The sequence below is a fragment of the Phascolarctos cinereus genome, unplaced genomic scaffold, assembly GCF_003287225.1.
Source record: "Phascolarctos cinereus isolate Bilbo 61053 unplaced genomic scaffold, phaCin_HiC Scaffold_5;HRSCAF=322, whole genome shotgun sequence".
In the NCBI taxonomy this organism is placed as follows: domain Eukaryota; kingdom Metazoa; phylum Chordata; class Mammalia; order Diprotodontia; family Phascolarctidae; genus Phascolarctos; species Phascolarctos cinereus.
In genome coordinates this window covers 91,415,708-91,439,442 of record NW_027555958.1, presented here as the reverse complement: position 1 = coordinate 91,439,442, position 23,735 = coordinate 91,415,708, and the positions used below count along the sequence as shown (strand labels likewise).

General features: G+C 40.3%; 2 protein-coding genes and 1 long non-coding RNA gene across 4 annotated transcripts in view; 2 read left to right on the top strand and 1 right to left on the bottom strand.

Moving 5' to 3' along the window:
• SLC22A3 (solute carrier family 22 member 3) overlaps positions 1-2,126 on the top strand; it is a 120,472-nt gene extending 118,346 nt beyond the window's left edge. The window contains exon 11 of one of the 2 annotated variants that reach the window (XM_020986742.2): positions 1,353-2,126. In XM_020986742.2, coding sequence (XP_020842401.1) covers positions 1,353-1,380 — 28 coding nt within the window. In that variant the 3' untranslated portion in view covers positions 1,381-2,126. Of the gene's footprint in view, positions 1-421 lie in introns of both variants that reach the window. The other variant, XM_020986741.2, reaches the window with a different exon arrangement.
• A 2,843-nt stretch (positions 2,127-4,969) lies between these two features.
• Positions 4,970-23,735, bottom strand: part of PLG (plasminogen) — a 73,305-nt gene continuing 54,539 nt past the window's right edge. The window contains 9 exon segments of the mRNA XM_020986743.2: positions 4,970-5,172; positions 6,230-6,375; positions 13,047-13,153; positions 14,749-14,889; positions 16,269-16,343; positions 19,307-19,430; positions 20,964-21,033; positions 21,035-21,058; positions 22,352-22,500. Of these exon segments, the coding sequence (XP_020842402.1) occupies positions 5,011-5,172; positions 6,230-6,375; positions 13,047-13,153; positions 14,749-14,889; positions 16,269-16,343; positions 19,307-19,430; positions 20,964-21,033; positions 21,035-21,058; positions 22,352-22,500 (998 nt within the window). The 3' untranslated portion in view covers positions 4,970-5,010.
• Positions 9,300-14,985, top strand: LOC144457538 (uncharacterized). Its single transcript, XR_013486911.1, has 2 exons — positions 9,300-9,501; positions 14,628-14,985. It is a non-coding gene; the product is annotated as an uncharacterized LOC144457538 (long non-coding RNA).

Here is a 23,735-nt window from a genome sequence, read left to right as displayed (position 1 = left end):
GTCCCAGGTCCTTCAACCAGTACATATATGAGATGATTTCTAGTCTCTTTCAAAATCCTGGTCACCTTCTCTTCAATGAACATTAGCTTATCAATTCTTTCCTAATTACTCTGAAAACAAATTACTTGTCCCTCAAATTATTAAAACCATCTTTTCACCTAATTCCTTTTTCATGTTACTAATACTGCTGTCTCACATTTGATGACTTTTTGGAAGCCACAAACAGCTCCATTTTCAAACCATCTCTTTCTCAGTGGAAAACAAATAAAGACAGTTCTCTGCACTGTCAATTAACATGTTGGCCATGGCCCAAAATAATGCCATGTTGACTAATATGTTTGTGAAACATATTTTTCCTTTCTTCTAATTCATCAAGTGACTTTTCAATGTGGAATTTCTTTTTTCTTCTGTGTTTTGCTAGCCCACATCTCTACAAAAAAGGCAAGAAGAAGAAAAGTCAAGTAACGGGCATTCACACTTGAGTCCTTGCCAAAGACTAAAGAGGGTATTTAGTGTGAAGTTGCGCCCTGGGAACCTGGGTCCTGTCACATATTCCTTTGAAATCAGTCAAACACAACTTACAAGGATATGTGTTTCATTTTCAGCTGCATTCTAATAATTCTATGAACAAGTTCTCTGTACTATATATATTGTATTTCAATTATGATAGATAGACTTTTAAAATATCCAGTGTATTTTTGTATAATATTAGAAAGAACAGGCATTTCTTTTTGGGAGAATGGGACATGTGGCCATATTAGTAAAGAGCCACTTCCTTGAGCAGCTTTCATGGAGCTAAGAAATTTTCTTTGTATTGGAGTTGTTCACTTCTGATACAAGGAGAGAAAAAGAGCTCCATGGTGAATGAGAAAACATGCCTGCCCCATTCTGATGAGGATTCCTCCAGCAAGTCAGGATATGCGAACAAGCAGAATTTAGGAGTGATGCTGGTGACATGAGCAGCAATAATCCAATTCAATTCAACAAGAAAAAATTTGGAGGTGACTTCATCAAAATCTGGCTGACCAATGAAAGTGCCATGTTTAAAATATTTTTAAAAGACCACAGAAGACCAAGATTTAGGAACCCTGATGTTGGAATCCTAAATATATTGGACAACACTGTGCTGAGCCTTTAGCATCTATTCTCATCTTGAGCACTTGGTGTATAACATTCACTAGTTTGGTTTTTCCTTTCTCTCCTATCAGGTTCTATAAATCTTAGCTTGGTTTAGGCATTGTGCCAATTATAAAGGTTCATTTGCAATACAGGTTGATATTTTGGCTAGATTACTTATTACTCAAAATTAACTCTGAGATTATCCAAAAAGATTATTATTTTTTTTCTTGCAGTGGACACCTAGAGCCAGATTTTTATTAGTCCAATGAGAAGGAACTGTGGAGGGGAAAATGGTCTTCACTACTGATGAGTTCACAGTTCTCTACATTTTCAAAGGCTGACGTGATTTATTAGGTTTGTTTCTTGGTGATAGCTATATTTAATAAGGCACAGAGATTTCTTATTCACTTCTTCCAGTATTCACTTATTCAAGGACTGAACCAATGCTTAATGCAAAATAAAGAGTATGTACAGCCTTGCTTAGACTAATTAGCATCCAGTTTTGTAAGTGCTCTTAGAGGTCACAAAATGTCCTTGAATGACATCAGGGTTTTTTGGTATGCTACTCTGTATGTTATACTTTTGGGCCGAGTATGTACCTTATATGGTATTTTTAATATTATTTTTCTGGGAACATGAGGTAGAGGGAAACTATAGGGCATGAGATCTAGACAATATTAGAGAGAATTTCAATTAGAGTATGCATATATAGATATATATGTACACAATATGTGTGCTAATCACAATTGAAGCTTTTAATCATTATATCACAACTGATTTAAATTTTAAATGTACATTTTATAAAATGTGTCAAATAATTTGCCTTGGATTTTAGTCCTAGAGTGTGGCTTCACTAATTCGTATTTGTATTGCTGTTGCCTTTTTTCCCTTAAGAGCACTAGCTTTAAGAGGACTTTAACATTTTTTTAATATCACCTCTGTATCTTTAAGCTATTTTACCTCCAATAACAATAAAAAATGATAAATTGGCAAGAAAAAATTAATAATGATTCTCTTCTCTCTTCTCACCTTTAGGAAAAATTCACAAAGCAAATTAGTATGATCAGTTTTCCCACACATCAAAATAGTTTTGCCTTTCAGCTTCTGGTCAGTAATAAACATGTCCTTGTCTAGAGATAAGGAAAATAAGGTAAAAGCCTTTTCTTAAAACCTTTTAGGTCTTAGCTTCTGGATTCCTCTTACTTTCTAAGGTGTTTCAATAATGAGCTTAACTCACAATTCTACCTTTTGTCTCATTTTGGAATATTTGTAGCTTTCAGGATTTTTCCAGCAGGGCATCTTCAGTCATCGGCCAACTTCCTGCTGTCCCTAGGAAGTGACAGGCATAGTGGAAGGACCACCACAGCCCAAAGACATGGATTCAAATCCTAGTTCTGCCTCTTACTCCTTGTGTGACCTTGGGCAAAGCACAACCTTTTAACCCTCGTTTCCTCATCTCAAAAATGTTAAGATATATGAAGAAAGTAATTTACAAACCTTAAAGCATAAAGAAATATAAGCCGTCAACCCCTATTTGATTTAGATTCTTAGGGCATCGAGGCTTGACTGGAGATAAATTTCAAAGTGGTAGATGTCTAACGTGATGTTGCTTGGTGTGTGAGTTTTAAAGTTAACAGCTGCAATGCTCTAATGTTTCTGATACTAACAAGCTGTATGACTTTGGACAGGTTGCTTAATCTCTCAAAGTATTAGCATCCGCACATGGGAAATTCAGTGATCAGACTCAATGATATTTTTAAGTTCCTTCCCATTCTGAAGTTCCAAGGCTTTTCACAAAATGAGTTACAACTACAGAATCATATAATTTTGCATCTTCAATACCACCTAATTCACTCCTTTAATTTTGTAGCGAAAGAAAATGAGACAGTTAGGTTAAATGACCTGTCCCTAAATCACTCAAGGAGGGATGTACCCAATGTACTGTTGGCCTTCTCTGCATCTATTGATATTGTGTGGATTCTAGTGGGACACATGAGACCCCTTCCTCTTTCTACATGACTGGCCCATCACCTTTTTTCACACACCTTCACTGAGATCTTTTTATGCTACTTCTCCTGTGTAAATCCTTTTGGAAATATATTTACACCTACCTTGTGGTTCTCCATTAGAAGTTTAAGTGGCCTGAAACTTTAATCTCTCAAAGACTTTGATACTTCATGATATCTATGAAATACACATGGCATGACTGGAAGACTACTACCAGCCTGAAGCTTTCAAATGTCTCCATCAATATTCTGTGTGGTACAGAGGTTGCATTCACAGTTGCTTTGCTGTGGTTTATGTCCATCTCTTCATGACCCCATTTGGGGTTTTCTTGGCAAAGATACTGGAGTAGTTTTCTATTTCGTTCTCCAGCTCATTTGACAGATGAGGAAACTGAGGCAAACAGGGTCACACAGTTAGTAAGTGTCCTGGGCCATATTTAGACTCAGGAAGACTCATCTTCCTGACTCCACACCCAGCACTCTATCTACTGCACCACCTTGCTGCCCTTCGTGTTTGATAACCAACTGGAAAAAGGAAGTATTGATTTCTAGTCAGATAGTTTATAAGTAGAAGACTATTAAAATACAGTTTCAGTGGAAGTAGTGGGGGGGGTGGAGGCAAGGAACGAGCAAGGAGTTCTATTTCTTTGGGGCAGGGGAAAATGTGATGAATGTTTAAAAAAAATACAAATTACCTGAGACATCAATTAAAAACTGAAAATTTAACCTTAGGGTTTTTTCCACTTTCTACAGCCACCTTAATATCACTACAGCATAGCATTTTTTTTTAAAAGGGGCAAACAATCTTATTTGAAAATAAATGGAGAATCATAACTATTCCCATGTTGTTGCTGCTAATGATTTTGGCAGGCTTCCTAGACTCTACTCTGACCCAGGACAACATTCAGACACTTAGCTCAATATTGAATTACATTTTCCTTGCCCAGTTCACCTCACTCTAGACAGATAACACTAAGTTCAGTGTTCCCTGTGCTTGGCTAAAGGAAAGTGGTTACTGACAGATATCATTTCTAAGAATAGGGCTTCTTGTCATGACTCCACATGCATGCTGATGCTTTTTAAAAATCTCTCAGTGCCAAAAGTAATGACACTAAGGACACGCGTCAAGCAGTCCTCCATTGCCAAGTTGTCCAGTCATTTCAGTCTTGTCTGACTCTTTGTGACCCTATTTTTGGGAGATTTTCTCGACAAAGATACTGGAGTGGTTTTCCATTTCCTTCTCCTGCTCATTTGACGGATGGGGAAACTGAGGCAAATCGGGTTAAGTGATTTGTCCAGGGTCACATACCTAGTAAGTGTCTGAGTGTGAATTTGAACTTGGATCTTCCTGACTCCTAGCCTGGTGCTCCATCCACTGTGCCACCAAGCTGCCCCACATTGTCAAGAGCAGTGGGGTAGGTGACCCATTGGGACATCTCATGCCTTTTTCAATAATTTTTATGACCTGGTTCCTCATTCTTCACTATACGACTCCTAAGAGGTAGTCCTGACCTTGAGCTAGAGAAAAGTGACTTTTACACAGATGAACAAGGAAGTGTAAACATTTAAAATCAGCTTTTATTCTTATATTTTTTGATCTCGCATTCAAGGATAAAAAAAAATGGCTCAAGCCAAGGGAAGTAGAGAATTTATTTTTTTAATAAATGTCACAGCTGAATGTCTATTAATATGGATTCAGACAGGCAATTAGCTGGAAAGCTGGTGCACAAAAAAAAAATCCCCATTAGGATGGTATCACTCACAGCCAATGATAACACCCAGAGTCTTAGTTGGATTACTGTAAATTATTTCTGAGCACATCATGTCTTCTGCCTGTGTGCTGATTTCCATAAACAGTCACTGCTTCACAATTTCTTCTATCCAATTAATTATTTTTCATTATTTCTTCAATCCAAGAAACATACTTTGATACTCGAACATAAACACCAGGTTTATTGGGCCGGGCACAACCAAGACCCCAAGAAGTGACACCTTGTAAAACATATTTGTCATTCTCAAAACATACCAGAGGTCCTCCACTGTCACCCTGTATGGAGAAAAATGCAACAATTAGTGATCATGTGATGTTTGAATCATAGACACTGTGCTACCTTTTAGTAGAATGACTCACACTTCCATGAGAAATGATTATCTGTATCTTTGTTTTTAGAATCTCTTTTCTGCATGCTTTTAAAATATCCCCTTTTTCAGTGAAGAAATATTTTGTCAAACAGTAATTTACTGGGAGTATGCTATATCCCTACCACAATGTTTGGTGCTGAAACCGCAGAAACTACCATTAAAAACTCATCACTTCCTTCTCTGTTCTTTGCTTCTATTAGATAAGGTCAGGCCTAGACAAAGACATGACATTGATGAAGTCTGTCTTCAGCATGCACTCTGTCCCTTTTTCCCTAAGATACTCCCCCACCAGGACTGCCAAAGTCTCCTGCTTCCTACTGGCTTAGACAGGGTGCATCTCTACTAGGCAAGTCCTTTGTACCAGGGGTGGGGAACCTGCAGCCTCAAGGCCACATGTGGCCTTCTAGGTCCTGATGCGGCCTTTTGACTGAGTCCAAGTTTTACAGAATAAATTGCTTTATTAAGAGGATTTGTTCTGTGAAGTTTGGATTCAGTCAAAGGGCTGCACTTGAGGACCTGGAGGGCCACATATGGCCTTGAGGCCTCAAGTTTCCCACCCCTGAGTGCTTCCCTGAACTTCATCCTTTCCAGGTCTGAGGTTCGATCAGCTAGTCTGATCTTCTCTGCCAGTGGAAGAGATCTAAAAACCTACTTCCAGGGAACTCTATCATTAGGTTTAACACATTAATGACTGCAAGTGAAACATCAGATGAGTGGGAGATCTATTCCAAGCACATCATGCTGGTGGCTACCTGCTTTGTCTTTGCCTGTGGGCATTCCTTGCTTATAAAGTGTGTCTGTATAGTGTCAGATTCTATCCAATTGTTTTGGCTGTGCAACATTATGGGGAAAGGGAGGCTGGTGTTTCTCACTGAACTGCCCAACATGGGAACCAGTGTAAGATGTCACAGCATTCAAACCTGAGGGTAGCCTCAGGTAGGCACCCACTGGCATTTTCTTACCTGGCAGCTATCCACACCGCCAACCAAATGACCAGCACAAAGTTCAGTAGATTTCACTTTTCCATTTAAATACTCATAGCGATTACACACTTGGTTTTCAATCACAGGGAGGCTGGCTTGTTTGAGCAGACCTCTTGGAGAAGTGCCTTGTTAGAAACGTGAAGAAATGGTTATCAAACCCCAAATGTATTCACATGGAAATCTCAGGACTAACAAGTCAGAAAAAAAAATCAGGTGTTGTTATATCTGGCTTAATCAAAATGGATAATTAATAACAAAAGCAACAATAATAATAGTTAACATTTGTATAGTACTTACTATGTGTCAGGCCCTGCACTGGACGCTGTACCCAGAGACACAATAATATTATCTTCTATTTCATTACCCAAATCTTTCCAATGTAATGATTTTTGCCTCAACCAACAAAAAGGCCAGAGGTTAATTAGAGAGAGAGAAAGCATTTTACAAATTATTATCTCACTTGATCCTCACAACAATCCTGGGAGGTAGGTGCTATATTTATCCCCATTTTATAGATGAGGGAATTGAGGCAGAGGTTAAGTAACTTGCCCGAAGTCATATAGCTGGTAAGTATCTGAAGTCAGATTTGAACTCAGGTCTTCCTCACTATGCATTAGTTATATTAAAAACTCCTTGTTTTATTACATTTTATTTCATTTTGAGAACACAAGTATACAAGCTATTCAAGGTTATATGCCCCCTCTAACAATCTCAGATTCAGGAAGGGCCTCAGAGGTTATGGAGACCACCTTGTACTAGAACAAAAATCCTATCTGTCACAGTTAGGTGGTGAAGTAGATAAAGTGCCAGGTCTGGAGTCAGAAAGACCTGAATTCAAATCCAGCCTCAGACGCTTGCTAGCTGTGTGACCCTGGGCAAGTCACTTCACCCTGTTTGCCTCACTTTCCTCATCTGTCAAACAAGCTGGAGAAGGAAATGGCAAACCACTCTAGTATCTTTGCCAAGAAAACCCCAAAAGAGGTCATGAGTAGTTGGATGTGACTAAAACAATTGAACAAAAATAATATATGGGACAAATGATTATCTAGTCTGTGCTTGAAAATTTCAAGTGAAGGGGAATCTTCTCCTAAGATAGTGCATTCCATTTTTGGAGAATTCCAGTTATTAGAGAGTTCCCCCCCCCCCCCGATATCCAGTCTAAATTGCAACGTTCAATCTTTCTTCTAGCCCTGGGATCACAGGAGAATAAATCTAATATTCCCTCTTCTTTATGATATCCCTTAAAGGCAGCTGTTAGCACCCCTCAAAATCGCTTCTCCAGGCTAAACATCTCCTGTTCCTTCAGCTAACTTTAACTTGGTACAGTAAGGAAGGGCAGGGCTCTAGTCATTATCTCAGCCACTTAAAAGTGATTGCTTCTGTTGGTTAGAACACTTCTTGATTGAGTCAATCAGTTAGAACAGGTGTGAACAGAGCCTTTCTGTCTACTTCCTAGTATCAACCAAATGTCTTGCCTGAGGGACCTAGTCATACTCTAAAGAATTTGTTTAAAAGGAGAATCAGATTCTTCTTTCACAACATGACTAATGTGGAAATATGTTAAATATGATCATACATGTATAGCCAGTATCAGATTGTATGCCGTTTAGGGGGGAGGGGAGAGTGGAGAGAGGAGGGAAAATTTAGAACTGAAAATCCTATAAAAGCAAATGTTGTAAATTAAAAATAAATAAATAAATTGAAAAAAAAGGAAAAAAATAAAAAGAGAATCGGGTATAGTTCTGAGGGTCTAGATTAAAAAAAAAGGCTGGAAACAACTAATCCCACCTCTGACTCATATGGGCTGTATGACTGAATACATTATTCAACCTCGCCCCAAGAGATTCTTTAAGATTACAAATTACAGAGCAGTTGCTGATCTATACTGGAAAATGGGAGTTTCCATATAGGAAGTTCCATCTACCAATGGAATCTCAAATCTGATTTTATACAATTGCTCATTCAGCAAGAAGGAATGAAGTAAATGGAGCACTGAACTTGGAACTAGATGATCTGAGTTCAAATCTAGTGTTCAATATTTACTAGTTGAATATCCCAAGACCAAGTCACTTAACCCATCTCTGTATCCCCATCTATAAAATCAAGCTATTACTATTCAACTCTTGGATAGGGTGGTTTGTAAAGCTTCCAGCATAATATACAGGGGTATGGTTATTATTACTAGGATACAGTAACGTACTTTCCTTCATCCTGATGAGTATTCGAGCAATTAACTTTCGAGGTCTTTGTTAGTGGGTGAAATTGTTTGTGTGAGGATACTGTCATCTTGTGGCCAAAAGAGAGACAAAGAGGAGGTGGGGTGTGTGCTCTGCAGAAGCAAATTTGGTGTTGGGGGAGGGGAGAAAACCCAGTGCAACACTATCAAATTAACATTAAGAAAATTAACAATAATTAAATTAGTAAATTATTATGAGTGTAAGCTGGGAGGGGTCCCTCAATTTCAACACACTTCATAGTTTCAAAAGCAGGGGAGTCTTTTGAAAATAATAGAAAGAAGCATGAAAATTAATCATTCCACATGTTTAGATGCTACTTTTAAGGTTCACATTCCTCATAATAACCTTGGCCAGCCATTAATGCCCTCGTTCTACCAATGAGGAAACTGAGTTTCAGAAAGTGATTTACCCTCCATCACACAACTAATAAATATTAGACCCAGAATTTGAACTCAGATCTTTCTTTCAAATCTGTTACTCTTTTTTACTCCCTTAAAACGTGTACTGGGAATTATTTATCTAATTATTATTTTATAGAAAGTGGGTAAACAGGCTACTCTATTGTGACAGCTAGGTAAGGGCAGACCTTACAATGGGGAGGAGGCAAGGCCAGAAGTATAGAAGGGAAGGGAAGGGAAGGGAAGGGAAGGGAAGGGAAGGGAAGGGAAGGGAAGGGAAGGGAAGGGAAGGGAAGGGAAGGGAAGGGAAGGGAAGGGAAGGGAAGGGAAGGAAGGGAAGGGAAGGGAAGGGAAGGGAAGGGAAGGGAAGGAAGGGAAGGGAAGGGAAGGGAAGAGAAGGGAAGGGAAGGGAAGGGAAGGGAAGGGAAGGGAAGGGAAGGGAAGGGAAGGGAGAGCTGCCTAGTTATTGGGGAAGGGAAAGCATTTCAGAATGGTTTTTGAGACTGTTTTATATATCTATCAGGTATCAGCCACCATTTCACTTTTCCTGAAAAGGAATGGATTGAGAAGTTCTGCAAAGAAGAATATGGTGATTTTTTTTTTAATAGAGCGAAAGGTAAAGAACAGGTCAACAACCACAGAATTGTAGATTTGGTAGAAATGAAGTCTTACTTATGAGTTCTTATCATGACAAGTCAAATGATCAAAACCAACTAGTTCAATCACCTTGTTAATAGGGAAAAGCCCAGAGAGGCGACCTCAGAATGGCCAAAATCACACAGGTAGTTCAAGTCTAGTTGAATATCCCAGGGCAAGAGCTAGTGGCAGAATTACTACAAAGCAAAGAAACCAGTACTGACTTTTAGTCAAGTGCCAATTCTACCACATTAAGCATTGTCAGGGAAGAAAGATTTAATTAGCCTTTCATGAATGATCAGAAAGGGAGGGAGTGTGGTATCGAAGGCTGGATTAGAAGTGAGAAGACCTGGGTTCAAATCCTGCATCTGCCAGTTTACTAGCTATGTGATATTAAGCAAGTCACTTCAGTGCTTCAAAAGATCCGTGTTTGCATTCCACCCTCACAGACTGGAATGTCAGTAGGTAGGCTTCATTTGTTGGTGACCCTCATAATGACTGAAAATGCATTAATCACTTGTAGTACTCTCAACTTGCTGATGAACCCATCCAAATTCAAACTACAGTATGTCACTGTGCCTCTTCAGTTTAGTGAGACCTGCCAGGCAGTCAAAAAGCATTTATTAAGCACCTACTATGTGTCAGGTGTTTTTCTAAGCCCGGAGGGTAGAAAGAAAAGAAAGAGATAGTCCCTGCACTCAAAAAGTTCATATCAAATGGTATTTCTTCTCTGTTGTGAAACTCATCAAAAACCCTTGCTCAACTCTCCACCTTCTAATGAGGTATGGAATAAGACTTTTGGTCTTTAGGAACAAGACGCAGAAGCATAGGTTGGCTGACCTGGAGGAAAGCAAACCCTCCAGGACCTGGAGTGAGAAAGACCCAAGTTCAAATCACATTTCGGCTATTTATTTATTAGCTGTGTGACCATGGGCACATCTGTTAACCTCTGTTTACTGTAGTTTTCTCATCTGTAAAACAAGCATGATAGTAGCATCCAACCTCCCAGAGCTTTGTGAATATAAACTGAGAAACCTGTAATTTTGTTTTACGAACCCTGAAGAACTATATAAATGCTAGCCATTGTTATTATGATTATTAATCTAGGGCATTTCTATTTGGTGGTGAATTATCTATGAGGGAAGAGTTTAAAACAGAGAGGATCACTTGTTAGGGATATGTGCCAGTTAGTACTGAGGGTGGTAGCGAATTCCTGCATGAGAGTAGGGGGTTCAATTCTTCCGTCTCTAAGGTCACTTCCAAAACTAAAATCTGAGGGCTCATTGTCTTTCCCCCAACAAATCTCCCTCTCTTCCTAACTTCTTTATTCCCATCAAGGGCACCACGATTTTCACAGTCTCCCAGGCTGACAACCTAGGCGTCATCCTCAGCTCCTCGTTTTCTCTCGCCACTTGTATCCAGTCTGTTTGCCAAGCCCAGCTGATTTTTTACGTTTGTCATATGTGCCATTTTCCCTCTCCTCTGACACTACTACCACCCTGGTGTAGGCCCTGATCGCCTCAAGCCTGGATTATTATAAGAACCAGTTGGTTGTTTTCTTTGGAGGTCACAGAGGCAGACACGACTAAACCACAACAGTAACAACAGCTACACAACAATAATTCTCTGTCTCCATTCTCTTTTGCGCAGTCCATCCTCCGCTTGGCTGGCAAACTAATGTTCTTGATGCTCAGACCTGACCATAATTCCACCGCCACCCCATTCAATAAATTCTAGCAGCTCTCTGCTACCTCTGAGATTGAACAGAACATCCTCTGTTTGGCTCTTAAAGCCCTTTGTAACCTGGCTCCCTCCTACCTTGCCAGTCGTTTCTTACCTTACTCCCCTCCAAATCCTCTTGAATCCAGTGACACTCGCCTTCTTGCTGTAGACAAGATACTCCATCTCCCAACTCCAGACATTCTCCCTGGCTGTCATTCATGCTCGGAACTCTGTACCTTCCCATCTCCCCCTCTGGTGTCCCTGGCTTCCTTCAGGTCGTCACTAAAATCCTACCTTTTACAAGAAGCCTTTCAAGATTCCCCTTAATTCTAGTGCCTTCCTTCTGTTGATTATTTCCAATTTATCCTATGTAGAATTTTTTTGTACGTAGTTGTTTGCATATTGTCTCTCTCAGACTGTGAGCTTATTGAGAACAGGGACTGTATTTTGTCTTTCTTTGCGTCCCTCACACTTGGCACAATGCCTAGTGCCTAGTAGATAGTAAATAAATGCTTATTGTCTGGCTGCTTAGGACTTTATAATCTAGAGACAGGAATAAAGATTCTACAAACTGAAAAAAAATCACCAAGCTTGTGTCAAAGGCTAAAGAAACAGTATTAAAACTTTTGAGGAGTCAGCATGGTACAGTAGGAAAGACTAGATTTAGAATCAGGGAGCTTGTTTCTCCCCCTTCCCCCTTGTCTTTTTTTCATATGTTGTCTTCCCCCATTAGACTAAAAGCTCCCAGAAGGCAGGGGCTGTCTTTCTCCAGAGCTTAGCATTGGAGCATAGTGCCTGGCACACAGGTGGCATTTAATAAATGTTTATTGACCACATCCAGAGAAAGAACTATGGAGTTTGAATGTAGATCGAAGCATACGATTTGCTCTTTCTGGTGGTTCCTCCTATTGGTTCTAATTCTTTCTTACAGCTTGGCTAATGTGATAATATGTTTAATAGGAATGTATATGTAAAGCCTATATCACATTGCATACTGTCTTGGGGAGGGAAGGTGGGAGGGAGGGGGAGAAAAATTTAAGACTCAAAAGCATATGGAAGTGATTGTTGAAAACTAAAAATAAATTAATTTAAAAGATATTAAAAATATAATACAAACATTTAAAAAAATGTTTATTGACAGACTCCAGCTATAGTAACAGAAACTGTGTCGGGTGACTTAGACAAGCCCTTAACATTTGAACCCATGACACAGGTTCTAATGCCAGCTCTATTCTTTCCTACCTTTGTGAACTTTGGGCAAGCCATTTCAAATCTCTGAGCTTCAGTTTCCTCATCTGAAAGGCTTGTACTAGTTGGCCTCAAAGCCCCTTTCAGCTCTAAACATAAAGTTATATGATCCTTTGGAAGCTTCCACGAGGAGGACATATCTAGGAAACACTGCCCTTGCCTTCCCTCTGAAATTATTTCCCGTTTAGAGGGTAAATCTCTTGGATGTAGATAACTCTTTTCATGTTGTTGCTACTATTAGACCACGAGTTTCTTGAGAGCAGGAACTGTCTTTTTTGCCTTCCTTGGCATGCCTGATGCTTAGCACAGTGCCTGGCACATAGAAAGGGCTTAATAAATTCTCATTTATTTTGACGCAGACTGACTTGATGTCTCTGAAAACGACATATTCTAAAAAGAATAGTAAAGAGGTAAATGAATGATATTCAGAAATACAGATTTGTATTCAGAAATATGATCATTTTCTCAACGAGAAGACACCAAAATATAGACTATTTCACCAAAAAAAAATAGATAAAGGCCAATTGTGTCTTAATGCTGTAGAATTTCTCTCACCTTGGGTATCACCCCAGCCAGTGACATAGCAGAGTGTTCTGTCAGGCACCATAAAATCTTGTGAAGGTAAGCATGCTGGGATTACTTTATCATTGATGTTAGCAGGGCTGGAAGTAAAAAACAAAACAAAGCAAAAAAACCAAGGTTCTTTCAGTTGTTGTATTCCAATGCTATTATTTCCAGTCTTTCTACTGACCAGTAAGGTGTATGCTGTCTCTCTAAATGCAATGGTAAGCCCTAAGTCCATATAGGCCTCTCTCTCCACCCCAAAGTTGCTTAATGAAATAATTTTTATTCCTAAATAATGGTACCCAGGACCTTTTTATTAAACTGGTTAACTTTTAAAAACTTAAATAGATGAGTTCTCCTTTTAAAGAAAGTGGTCAGTGACTCTTATTCTCGTAGGATTTGGCTTAAGGAGGGCATAACATACACACTCAATTGGGTATGGAAATCTATCTCACCCTGCAGGAAAATAGAGGGGGAAGGGGACAAGAGAGCAGGGGGGGGGTGATAGAGGGGAGGGCAGATAAGGGGAGGGGATAGTCAGAAGCAAACACTTCTGAGGAGGGACAGGGTCAAAAGAGAGAATAGAATAAATGGGGGATGGGATAGGATTAAGGGAAATAGAGTTAGTTTTTCACAACATGACAACTATGGAAGTGTTTTACATAACTACGCATGTATAACCTGTATCAAATTGCTTGCCTTTTCAGTGAAGGTGGGTGGGGAGGGAGGAAGGGAGAAAATTTGGAACCCAAAGTTTTAAAAACACATGTTAAAAAAACTGTTTTCATATGCAACTGGGAAATAAGAAATACAGGAAATGGGATATAGAAATCTATTCTGCCCTATAGGAAAATAGAAGGGGAAGGGGATAAGAGAAGTGGTGGAGAGATACAAGGATGGGCAGATTAGGGGAAGGGGTATCCAGAATGCATGCCATCTTGGGGTGGGAGGAGGGGTGAGATGGGGAGAAAATTTGGAACTCAAAACCTTGTGGAAGTGAATGTTGAAAACTAAAAATAAGTTAAAAAAAAAGAAATAAAAAAATAAAGAAAGTGCTCAGGTCAGCCATCTTTATATTTCCTCACTTGGCCATAGTCCTTTGGACTTTTCTATCTTCCCTCTTTCCTTCTCCCTCCTCCCTCCTCCCTTTCTAGCTTCTTTGTGTGTATTGTCTTCCTCCATTAGGCTGTAAGCTCCTAGAGGGCAAGGGTTATCTTTCTTTTTCTTATTTATCTCTCCAGTTCTTTGCACTGGAGCTCAGTGCCTGATGTTCAATAAATGTTTATTGACTGACTCCAGCTATAGTAATAGAAACCTTGCTGTTGACTTAGGCAAAGTCTCTTAATCCTCCCTGTCCATAGTTTCCTCATCTGTTAAACGGTCATAATAACACTTCACTGGGTTGTAAGGATTACTGAAATAACACACATTTTTAAGTTTAATTTTAATCAACATGCTTTTAAGTCCAGGCAGTCAGTAAAACAATAAATCAAATACTGAGTTGCAGTGATTTCTGAAGCATAAATGCTCACGCTGAAAATTCAACAACCGGCTCTCTTGTCCTGGTCCCAGTTGGCTGCCCTGGAGCACCTGCCATGATGGATCTCCCACTTACCCTGCTGCTGCAGCTGTTTTTGCCTGATGACATCTAGGATGAAACAGACCTGTTATATTGCCATGGGTGAATCAATACCTGTTCAGTTTCAGCAAAGCTATGTCTGCACGATAGGATGCCTTGAACATCGCAGCAACTCCTATTTCTTGAGCATATGATTCTGGAGGAACTTCCTTGTGGAGCCCCAAGACAACTCTATATGAGGCAGGCCTGCTGGAGCTGTAATGGAAAAGACAATTAAAGCCGGGCATGTTGTTCCTGAAGAACCACCCTGGGGACAGAAATTATCCTCCTAAATAAACCTTTGGCATTCTGCTTTGGATTCTGTCTTTATTCAAAAGCCAAGTTCACCCTATTGCCCTAGTAGACAGTACCTTCCTGTTGTACTACCAGGACCATGTCACTTTCCTCTACTCAAAGACTCTTCCATGGCTCGCCAGTACCCACTGAATAAAGCATGAAATCCTTATGCTAATAGGCAAGACCTCCTTCAGGGACTCTAGTTTCCAAACCAGCTGGGCTACTCTACATCCCATCTTGTCATTCTCTCTCCTCTCCTTTTCTCTTTTCTCCCCAACCCTTTTCCCCTCCCCTCTTCCCCTCTTCTCCTTCTCTCTCTCTCTCTCTCTCTCTCTCTCTCTCTCTCTCTCTCTCTCTCTCTCTCTCTCTCTCTCTCTCTCTCTCTCTCTCTCTCTCTCTTCCTCTCCCTCTCCCTCTTTGCCACTGTTCACTGAAGTCCCTCCATGCCTTGAAGAGACCTTCCCCTGGCACCATCACCAAACGGTGAAGTGTTTCTCTTCAAGTTCCAGCTTGGATGCCATCTCTTCCTTGAGGCCTCACCTAAACACTTCTCTGTCCTCCACTCTGCTCCCACATCAAAGATGTATAGCCATATGATAGAATGCAGGCTATTTGCAAGCAAGGACCATTTCATTTTTTTTTTATTTGTAGCACAGTGCTTAGCACATAGTACTCATTTAAAATAAATGCTTGTTCCTTGATTCTCAAATGTCTCATCATGATTTTCTGGGATCTCTCTTTTGCACTTATTTCACTCCTTTTTTCACCCTCCCCCCACCCCAATCAAATTATAAAAATTGCTTGAGATCCGGAAAGTTTTTTATCTGCTTTTCTGCCTTGCATTTACTAGGAGCTTAATGAACATTTAATAAATAATTGGATAAATGCATTACAGATATCTGACTAGCAGGAAAGGAAGTTGTGGGTTTTGCATCATCATTCCTGCCCTTCCTTGTCAGTCAAGGAATGTCAGGAGTGAGCAGGGATATACAAACCTGTGTCCCTGATGTTGCCGCTATCTGAAGGGAGAATGGAACAGTAAGGGGATGACAGGAATGCGTGCTGATTATCTTAAGGAAATTGGGGACAAACATGCCATTTGTTGTAGTTGTTCAGTCCTTCAGTCACATCGGACTTTCTTGACCCCATGGACCATAGCACCTCAGGTCTGTGAATGACTGAATGCTTTGATCCTGCCACTCCCTTAGACTCACAAGCTTGCCTGAACTTGCTCTCTACACTGAAGGTAATAGTTCTCAGGACTGCTTAGCAGTTATTACTACTAGCAGCCAGCTTACCGTTCCAGGCAATGAGCAGCTGTCAGCACCCACTGGGGAGCTATGAGGGTACCTCCACAAAAGTGCTCGCCAAACCTAGAACAGAGAGGCAGGTTTAAGTTGAAGAACTGATTGTTCATTTCCTACTAACATGTTGGAAGGCAGCTATGGCTGACCATATAACAAACCATACTGTTCTTCCTACATATAAAAGAATCTTAGAAATTCAAAGCTAGAAGGGTCTAGAGCACAGGCTCTAGTCACTGTGCCTGGCACATGGTAAGTGCTTAATAAATGCTTGTTGGCCAACTGGCTGACTCCTTAAAATTGGCACATGGTAAGTGCTTAATAAATGCTTCTTGACCACTGGCTGACTCTTAAAGATGGGTACATGGTAAGTGTTTAATAAATGCTTGTTAACCACTGGCTGACTCTTAAAGATTGGCACATAGTCAGTGCTTAATAAATGCTTGTTGACCACTGGCTGACTCTTAAAAATCATGGCATCCAATCCCCTCATTTTAGATAGGATATGAAGAGCCTTGGGTTCAGAATGACCCAAGGGTTCAGCTAGAGACTAGAACACAGGACTGCTTGCTTCCCATTCAGAGTTCTTTCTATTCTGACACCCACTATCAATGGGCTATGTACTTCATATCAGTTTTCTTGCATTGGAAATTTTCTGGATGGGTTTTTTTTAGTATCTTTTAAAAAAAATAATATTTTATTTTTCTCCCAGTTACGTGTAAAAACAATTTTAACATTCTTTTTCTTTAAATTTTGACTTCCAAATTCTATCCTTGCCTCCCTTCCCTTCTCCCCTCCCTGAGACAGCAAGCACACCAATATACTCTTTTCCTTACATCATAAGATATCTCCTAAGAGTTTCATGAATTCCTGATTCAGAGTTTATGTTAAATTTAGAGCTGGATGATGCCTTAGAGGCCATTTAAGTCCAAACCCCCCCCCCCTCCATTTTACGGATGAGGAACTGAGACCCAGAAAGGGTAAATGTCACATAGGTAGTAAGCATCAACTATGATCTGAACCTGTGAGGTATCTGACTCCACATCTAGCCCACTTTCCACACTGGCTTCTCATTGGCTAACTAGGAGTTGTCACATCTGGGTGGTTTGCTAATGATCTTCCCTACCAGGGGTGTGCTGGAGCCAGCTTCCACAGGCTCAGGTGAGCCAACTATTACATTTTCAGTGGGAGTGCTTGTTACACCTCAGAAATCAATAAATCCTGCAAATCAGGTCTCGATTTATTGTTTTGTTGATTGTCTAGACTTAAAGCAATGAAGAAAATGTTCACAATGCAGTGAGTTTTCAGGGAGTTTAACATCTCCCAGCACTCTCCTGATTTATGTTCTTGTCGGATCAGCTCCAGCCCCAACCCTGCCCCCAGGATTTGTCAGTTGGCCCATAGGTGTTATGTCCTTGGTCATTCACTGTGGAACATGCCATACCTAAGTGCCCCTAAAACAGAGGTTGCTTGAATCCATGGTGCTTTCTGCTCTAATAGAGACAACCAGCCACAGGCTTATGACAAAGGTCTTATTTCTGAGACTTTTGCTAAGATCCATCAAGATCATTTCATAGGGAGCAAAAGATGTCCCCAAGGGATAGTCTTTTAGGGAATTTTGCCAATTTCAACCTAGACATCTTGTTTCTTGGAGACATTCCCTAGAACATCGACTATTTGGATGGCAGGACGTGCTGTGAAAATGAACTATTTAATAGGTCCAAAGATCTGAAAGGCAACAGGGCATAGTAGACAGAGGGCTGGCCTCAGAGCCAGGAAAACTTGGATCCAAGTCTTAACATCTGACATATACTGGCTATGTGACCCTGGATAAGCCCAGGCAGCTCTCTAAGACTATAGATTGGAGAAGGTACCTACTTGGATTAGAAGAGAAAATTTCATCATCTAGTATATTTTTCTTTTCCAATGAAATACAGGTTCAGTCTGTATCAGGGAAGCTAGCTGGGCAATGGATAGAGTGCTGGGCCTGGAGTCATAAAGAACAGAGTTCAAATCTAACCTCATATACTTTCCAGCTGTATGACCCAGGGCAAGTCATTTAAATTCTGTTTGCCTTACTTTCCTCAACTATGTTGTTGTTTAGTTGTTTTTGAGTTGTATCCTACTCTTTGTAAACCCATTTGAGGTTTTCTTGTCAAAGATACTAGAGTGACTTGCTGTTTTTTTTCTCCAGCTCATTTTACAAATGAGGAAACTGAGGCAAATAGGGTTATATGACTTGCCCAGAGTCACACAGTTAGTAAGTGTCTGAGGCCAGATTTGAACTCATGAAGATGAGTCTTCCTGACTCCAGGCCCAGAGTTCTATACACTAGCTGCCCCCTCAAAGAGTTGTGAGGATTAAATGAGATAATAATTGTGATATAAATGCTTATTTCCCTTCCTCTTATCACTATCTTAAGATGTCAAAATAGTATACAGAAATTATCAACATTCCTCTAGCTTTATTTTTATTACTGATTGACTGGATGTTTGTCTCAGGAGAGACTGGGAACTAAGGGAAGGATGTTGTACAAGGTGTCAAATAGATCACTATTTTTGTTAACTTTATTTTTAGTGAAAAGGAAAGACTAAATCTGAGGGTGGGGTGGGAGGGAGGCATATTCAGAAATAACTGTGCTGTTGAAACAAAGCTGGATCATCAGTAACAGTTTTGGGGGGATTTATTTGTTGGTTCATCGCTAAGACTGAGTAGATTTTGGATCCTGGATTCCTTGAGAACATATTCAAGCTCTGTCCACTAGGAGGAGCTTCCATTCCAAAGGAGATTGGCTAATAGCACTCTTTTATCCCTTTGTATGGATTTTTTTTGGGGGGGGATGGTGGAGGGGGGGTTAGCGTAGCAAGTAAGGAGAATGTTTTGGTTAGTTTGATCTTCCATCTTACCTTCCTATGGATAATTAAGTTACTTTCTTCTGAAATGTCAGTATATACTTAAATGTAAGTATGTGAATAAAAGTCTTGCTTGGAAGGAATATATGGAATGGTTTACTGTTAAGTAGAGCATCTTACCTTGTTCTGAGACTGATCTGCCAGGGCCAAGAGTGGGGTTGAGCATAACACCCACCCACAATTCTTCCTGGGCATTTCTGTGGCTCTACTCTGGGTTTTCCACAGTCAAATGAAGTTGGTGAGACTTAAGGAAGGAAAAAGAGGGCTTTTGAAAGGGAAGTTGTCAGTTCTATCATTCAATTCAAGAATGATTAAAAAGTAAGGGTCAAAACAGAAAATATCATCTAAGTACCACAAACATCTTTGGAAAAGACCCATTAAAAACCTTCCAAATTGGTAGTAGACAACACAGCATCCTGGATTTCCAAAGAAATTATCTTCTAGCCAAAATGGCTGCCTGAACTGGTGGTGGATTGTCCAACTCCCAATTACTTATTTTGTATCAGACCTAATAATGATGGATAAATTCAATGAAAAGTGACTTTTTCTACTCCAGAACTGAAGAAAAAATCAGCCAGAAGCCCACAGCCAATAGGAAAGGGGATCTGCCAGCAAAGCCACTATCAAAGTTGAGTGACTTCCCAGAAGGACTGAAATATCTTTAGCCTGTGAGTCTCTGTGTCCACATGCAGCAAGAGAAGAGGGCTTCCCCAAGAAAACCCTAGGGAGCAACTGACTAAGAAATGATAGGGATGGCACTCAGATTGAAACAGCCTAGCATCGGGGGTCTGAGGTCCTTAACATTTTTTCCTGAGACTCCAGAGAGGACCCTAAAGATCCAGTGCTGTGAAGCTCAGAGATAGAGGAGGCACTATCTAACTGTAAGAGGTAGAGGTGATCTCATGACCCAGGAGACCCAAGAGGACTGATTACATTAGCTAAGTGTGCAAGGGGCCTTCCCTGGCTCTGGCACAAAGGCTTAATTCAGGAGAAGGAGAGAAGTATAAATCAAAATAAAATTGAATAGAAGGAGCATAGGAGACTGGGTTGCAATTGGGGGAAATTGTGTAGTGCTTTGAATGACCCCAAAGTTCTACCAAATGAATCAAAAGCTCATCTCTTAAATATAAATATTTTTCCATGATGCTGTGTGGTTGGTTGTCATGAAATAGTTTGAATTCTAAAGAATGGAAGCCATAGGTCACTCAAAGGGCAGCGAGGTACGTGGTCAACATGAATAGACCACACAGAACCTTTCAGACCATTCTGCAGTACCTAACTGACAGTCCGTTCCAATGCAGAATTGCACAGAAGTGATAGAAATAATGTTATTGGGATATTATTATGGTCGGGAAAAGAAGTGAGCTGTTGATCTTGCGAAAGCTCATATGCTCCATTGCCCTCCCTACAATGTTAAGACACCTAGAGAAGGGTCTGTAGTAGGTCAAGTAGACCCTCCTGTGGAGAATAAAAGGCCATCCTGTGACAAAATTCTTGTCATTCAACAAGATTCAACTATCTTACACAGAAACTTGAAAATGTGACTAAGAAGTTATTCTTACTTCTTTTAAAGGTTTTAAGAAATAAGAAAAGGGACAGCTAGGTGGTGCTGTGGATAGAGCATTGGCCCTGGAGTCAGGAAAACCTGAGTTCAAATCTGGCCTCAGACACATAACACTAACTAGCTGCGTGACTCTGGACAAGTCCCTTAACCCCAATTGCCTCAAACCCCCCCCAAAAAAAAAGAAATAAGAGAAAAGCGAGGAAAGTGAATTACCACACTGGGGGATGTCACAGTAGTCAAAGAGCTTTTTAGGATTTGTTGTGTAACACCAAGGACCATTGGGGGTCACCATCAGGATTACGGCAGTACTGGAAGGAAAAAAAAGAGAGAGAGAGAGACTTGTAATACACTAATGTTGTGAGTGAGGGTATCCAGGAGTGAACACTTTATCCACTTCTTAGGAATGATCAGTTATTGGGCAGCAAGGAGGGCACAGACTTGGGAGAAGGGGAATTGGTGACTTGGCATTGCCTTGGGTTCACTTCAGTAATATTTCTCCAGGTGAGGGCTGTTTCCTGTGTACTCAGAGGTCACAGGATTTAGAAGTGGAAGGGAGGACATTCAAGATCTCCTGACACAGCTTTCTCATTTCCCAAATGAGGAAATTGAGTCCTAAAGAGGCAAAAATATATGCTACCAAATGACATCTTGGAAGCCCCCCTCCCCCCACGCACCCTATTGTCATCCCCCCCAGAAAAGCTATCCTTTAAGGAAGGTGTGAAACTATGGCAAAATCACATCAGTAATAAGGTAAGGTACTTGGGGAGCTCACCTCACCATGCCCATTTTAACAGGTTAAAATAGACTTCAAAGACAAACATTATATGGTGCATGATAAAGAACTCTAGAGCTAACATCAGAAGACATAAGTTTGAGTCCTGGGCCTGTCATCAATGTGACGTTGGGTTTTATCCCTCTAGGCCTCTGTGTTCCTCATCTCTATTTTATTTTATTTTTATTAAATTTTATTTTTTAATTAACAAAAATATACCTTCTCTCCCTCCCAACCTACCTGTCCCCATTGAAAAGGAAAGAAAACAAATCCACGTAACATAGCTGTTATGTGGCCACATTCACGTGAACATGGCCATGTTCAAAGAAATGTAGATCTCATTTTGTACTCTGAATTCATCACCTGTCAGGAGGTATCATGTTTCATCATGAGTCCTCTAGAATAGTTTCCTCATGTGTAAAATCAGAGGGTTGGATTAAATGGTTTTGAAAGTTCCTTCTAGTTGTATACTTATGATTTTAAAAATATGTAGAACTCTTCAAGGTAGGTGTCAAAAGAAACAACAAATCTTCCATTCCCCAGGGAACACAAGCCCTGGTAATATTTTGTATGCCCTTGTATTTTAACTGCCTCTAGTTGCCTCATTCTCCTTCTTCAGCTCCCAAATAACAGGCCCAGCCTTAACCTAACAATCCCCTTGATTACAGGAATTAAGCTGTGGATTAAAGCATGTGTGTTAGAAGGGTTTTCTTTTTCTTTTGTGGGATGGAGATGGCAGAGAGAGAGAAAATAAGCATTCATTAATTTTTAAAAGAATTTTTTAAAAAAGAAATTCTGCAAGAATAAAAAATGAATTGGTGCTGCTTACATTTTTTTCCAGGCCTGCCCTTGGATATGTCTCTGGAGTAAAAATACCATGTGTGTGAGGTTCCTGTGCAGTCCAGGCCTGGCACAAGGTGCCAGTGACCGTGGTTGATCTTTTGCCACGGTAGTCTTTACCACTCCCAAACATACAGTCTGCATAAAAAAGGAAAAGAATGTGTCATCATATACTTTCCAGCAGTGATTGAAAAGCACACACCTCCCTCCCCACCCCAGGGACTGGTTTGTGTTAGATGACAGGCTAAACATTCAGATCCTCCTACAAATTCTGAACAAGAAATACTGATTCATATTTGTTATTCTGACCAGCTGTCAAAAGAGCTTATTGGCCTAGAAATTGGAGATAGAAAAACAGTTTACAGAATTTCACAGAATAATCCTAGTGAGATGGTGTAACATGGTAGAAAGAGCTCTGAGGTGGCACAGTGGATAGAGCACTGGCCCTGGAGTCAGGAGGACCTGAGTTCAAATTTGACCTCAGACATGTAACACTCACTAGCTGTGTGACTCTGGGCAAGTCATTTAACCCCAATTGCCTCATCAAAAAAAAAATTTCGAGCCAGAGGACCACAGCGTAACCTACTTTTGCTGAGCTGTTTCAGCTATGCCTGACTCTTTGTGAACCCCATGCTGGGTTTTCTTGGCAGACATTGGAGCAGTTCACCATACAGAGGAGGAACTGAGGCAAACAGCGTTGACTTGCCCAGCATCACATAGCTAGTAAGTGATGTACGCTTGTTTAATTGGAAGAGAATTCTTGAATACATTTTTAAATCATTGGAGAGAACTACTTCAAGAGAAAGCTGCATCTCGGGAAAATCATTTTGGCAGCTGAGTGGAGAATAGATTGAAGCTGAGAGACTTGAGGCAGGGATACCAAATAGTTGACTATTGTAGCAGTCCAGTCAAGAGGTGGTAAGAGCCTGAATTATCGTGGTCATACAGTGTCAGAGCCAAGATGCTGAGGAAGCCATTTAAAACTGAAATTTATCCTAATCTGAAGCCTTTGGGTTTATGTGAAAGAGAAATCTTTTTAGTCCTTGAATATCAATTCCAAAGCAATGTCATTCTCCCCTTTTTCTAGACCAGCCCAGGAAAAGACCCCACCCCGAAGTAATATGGACAGTGATTGGACGAGGGCAAGGAGTCCCCTGGAAAGAAATCTTTTAAATTACTTCCAGTAATGAAAGCATCTCTTGAGTTCCCCTTTTGGCCAGCTGGAAAGCAGAATCCTTGATGGGGATGGTCAAAGAAGGATTAAATGACTTTAGGAAAATGATTCTCCAAGGTCCTGCTGAAAGTCTTGACTGTCCTGTTTGAGCAAGCAAACTATTAACCGAACTTTCCTTGACTCCTATAGATATGTTTTA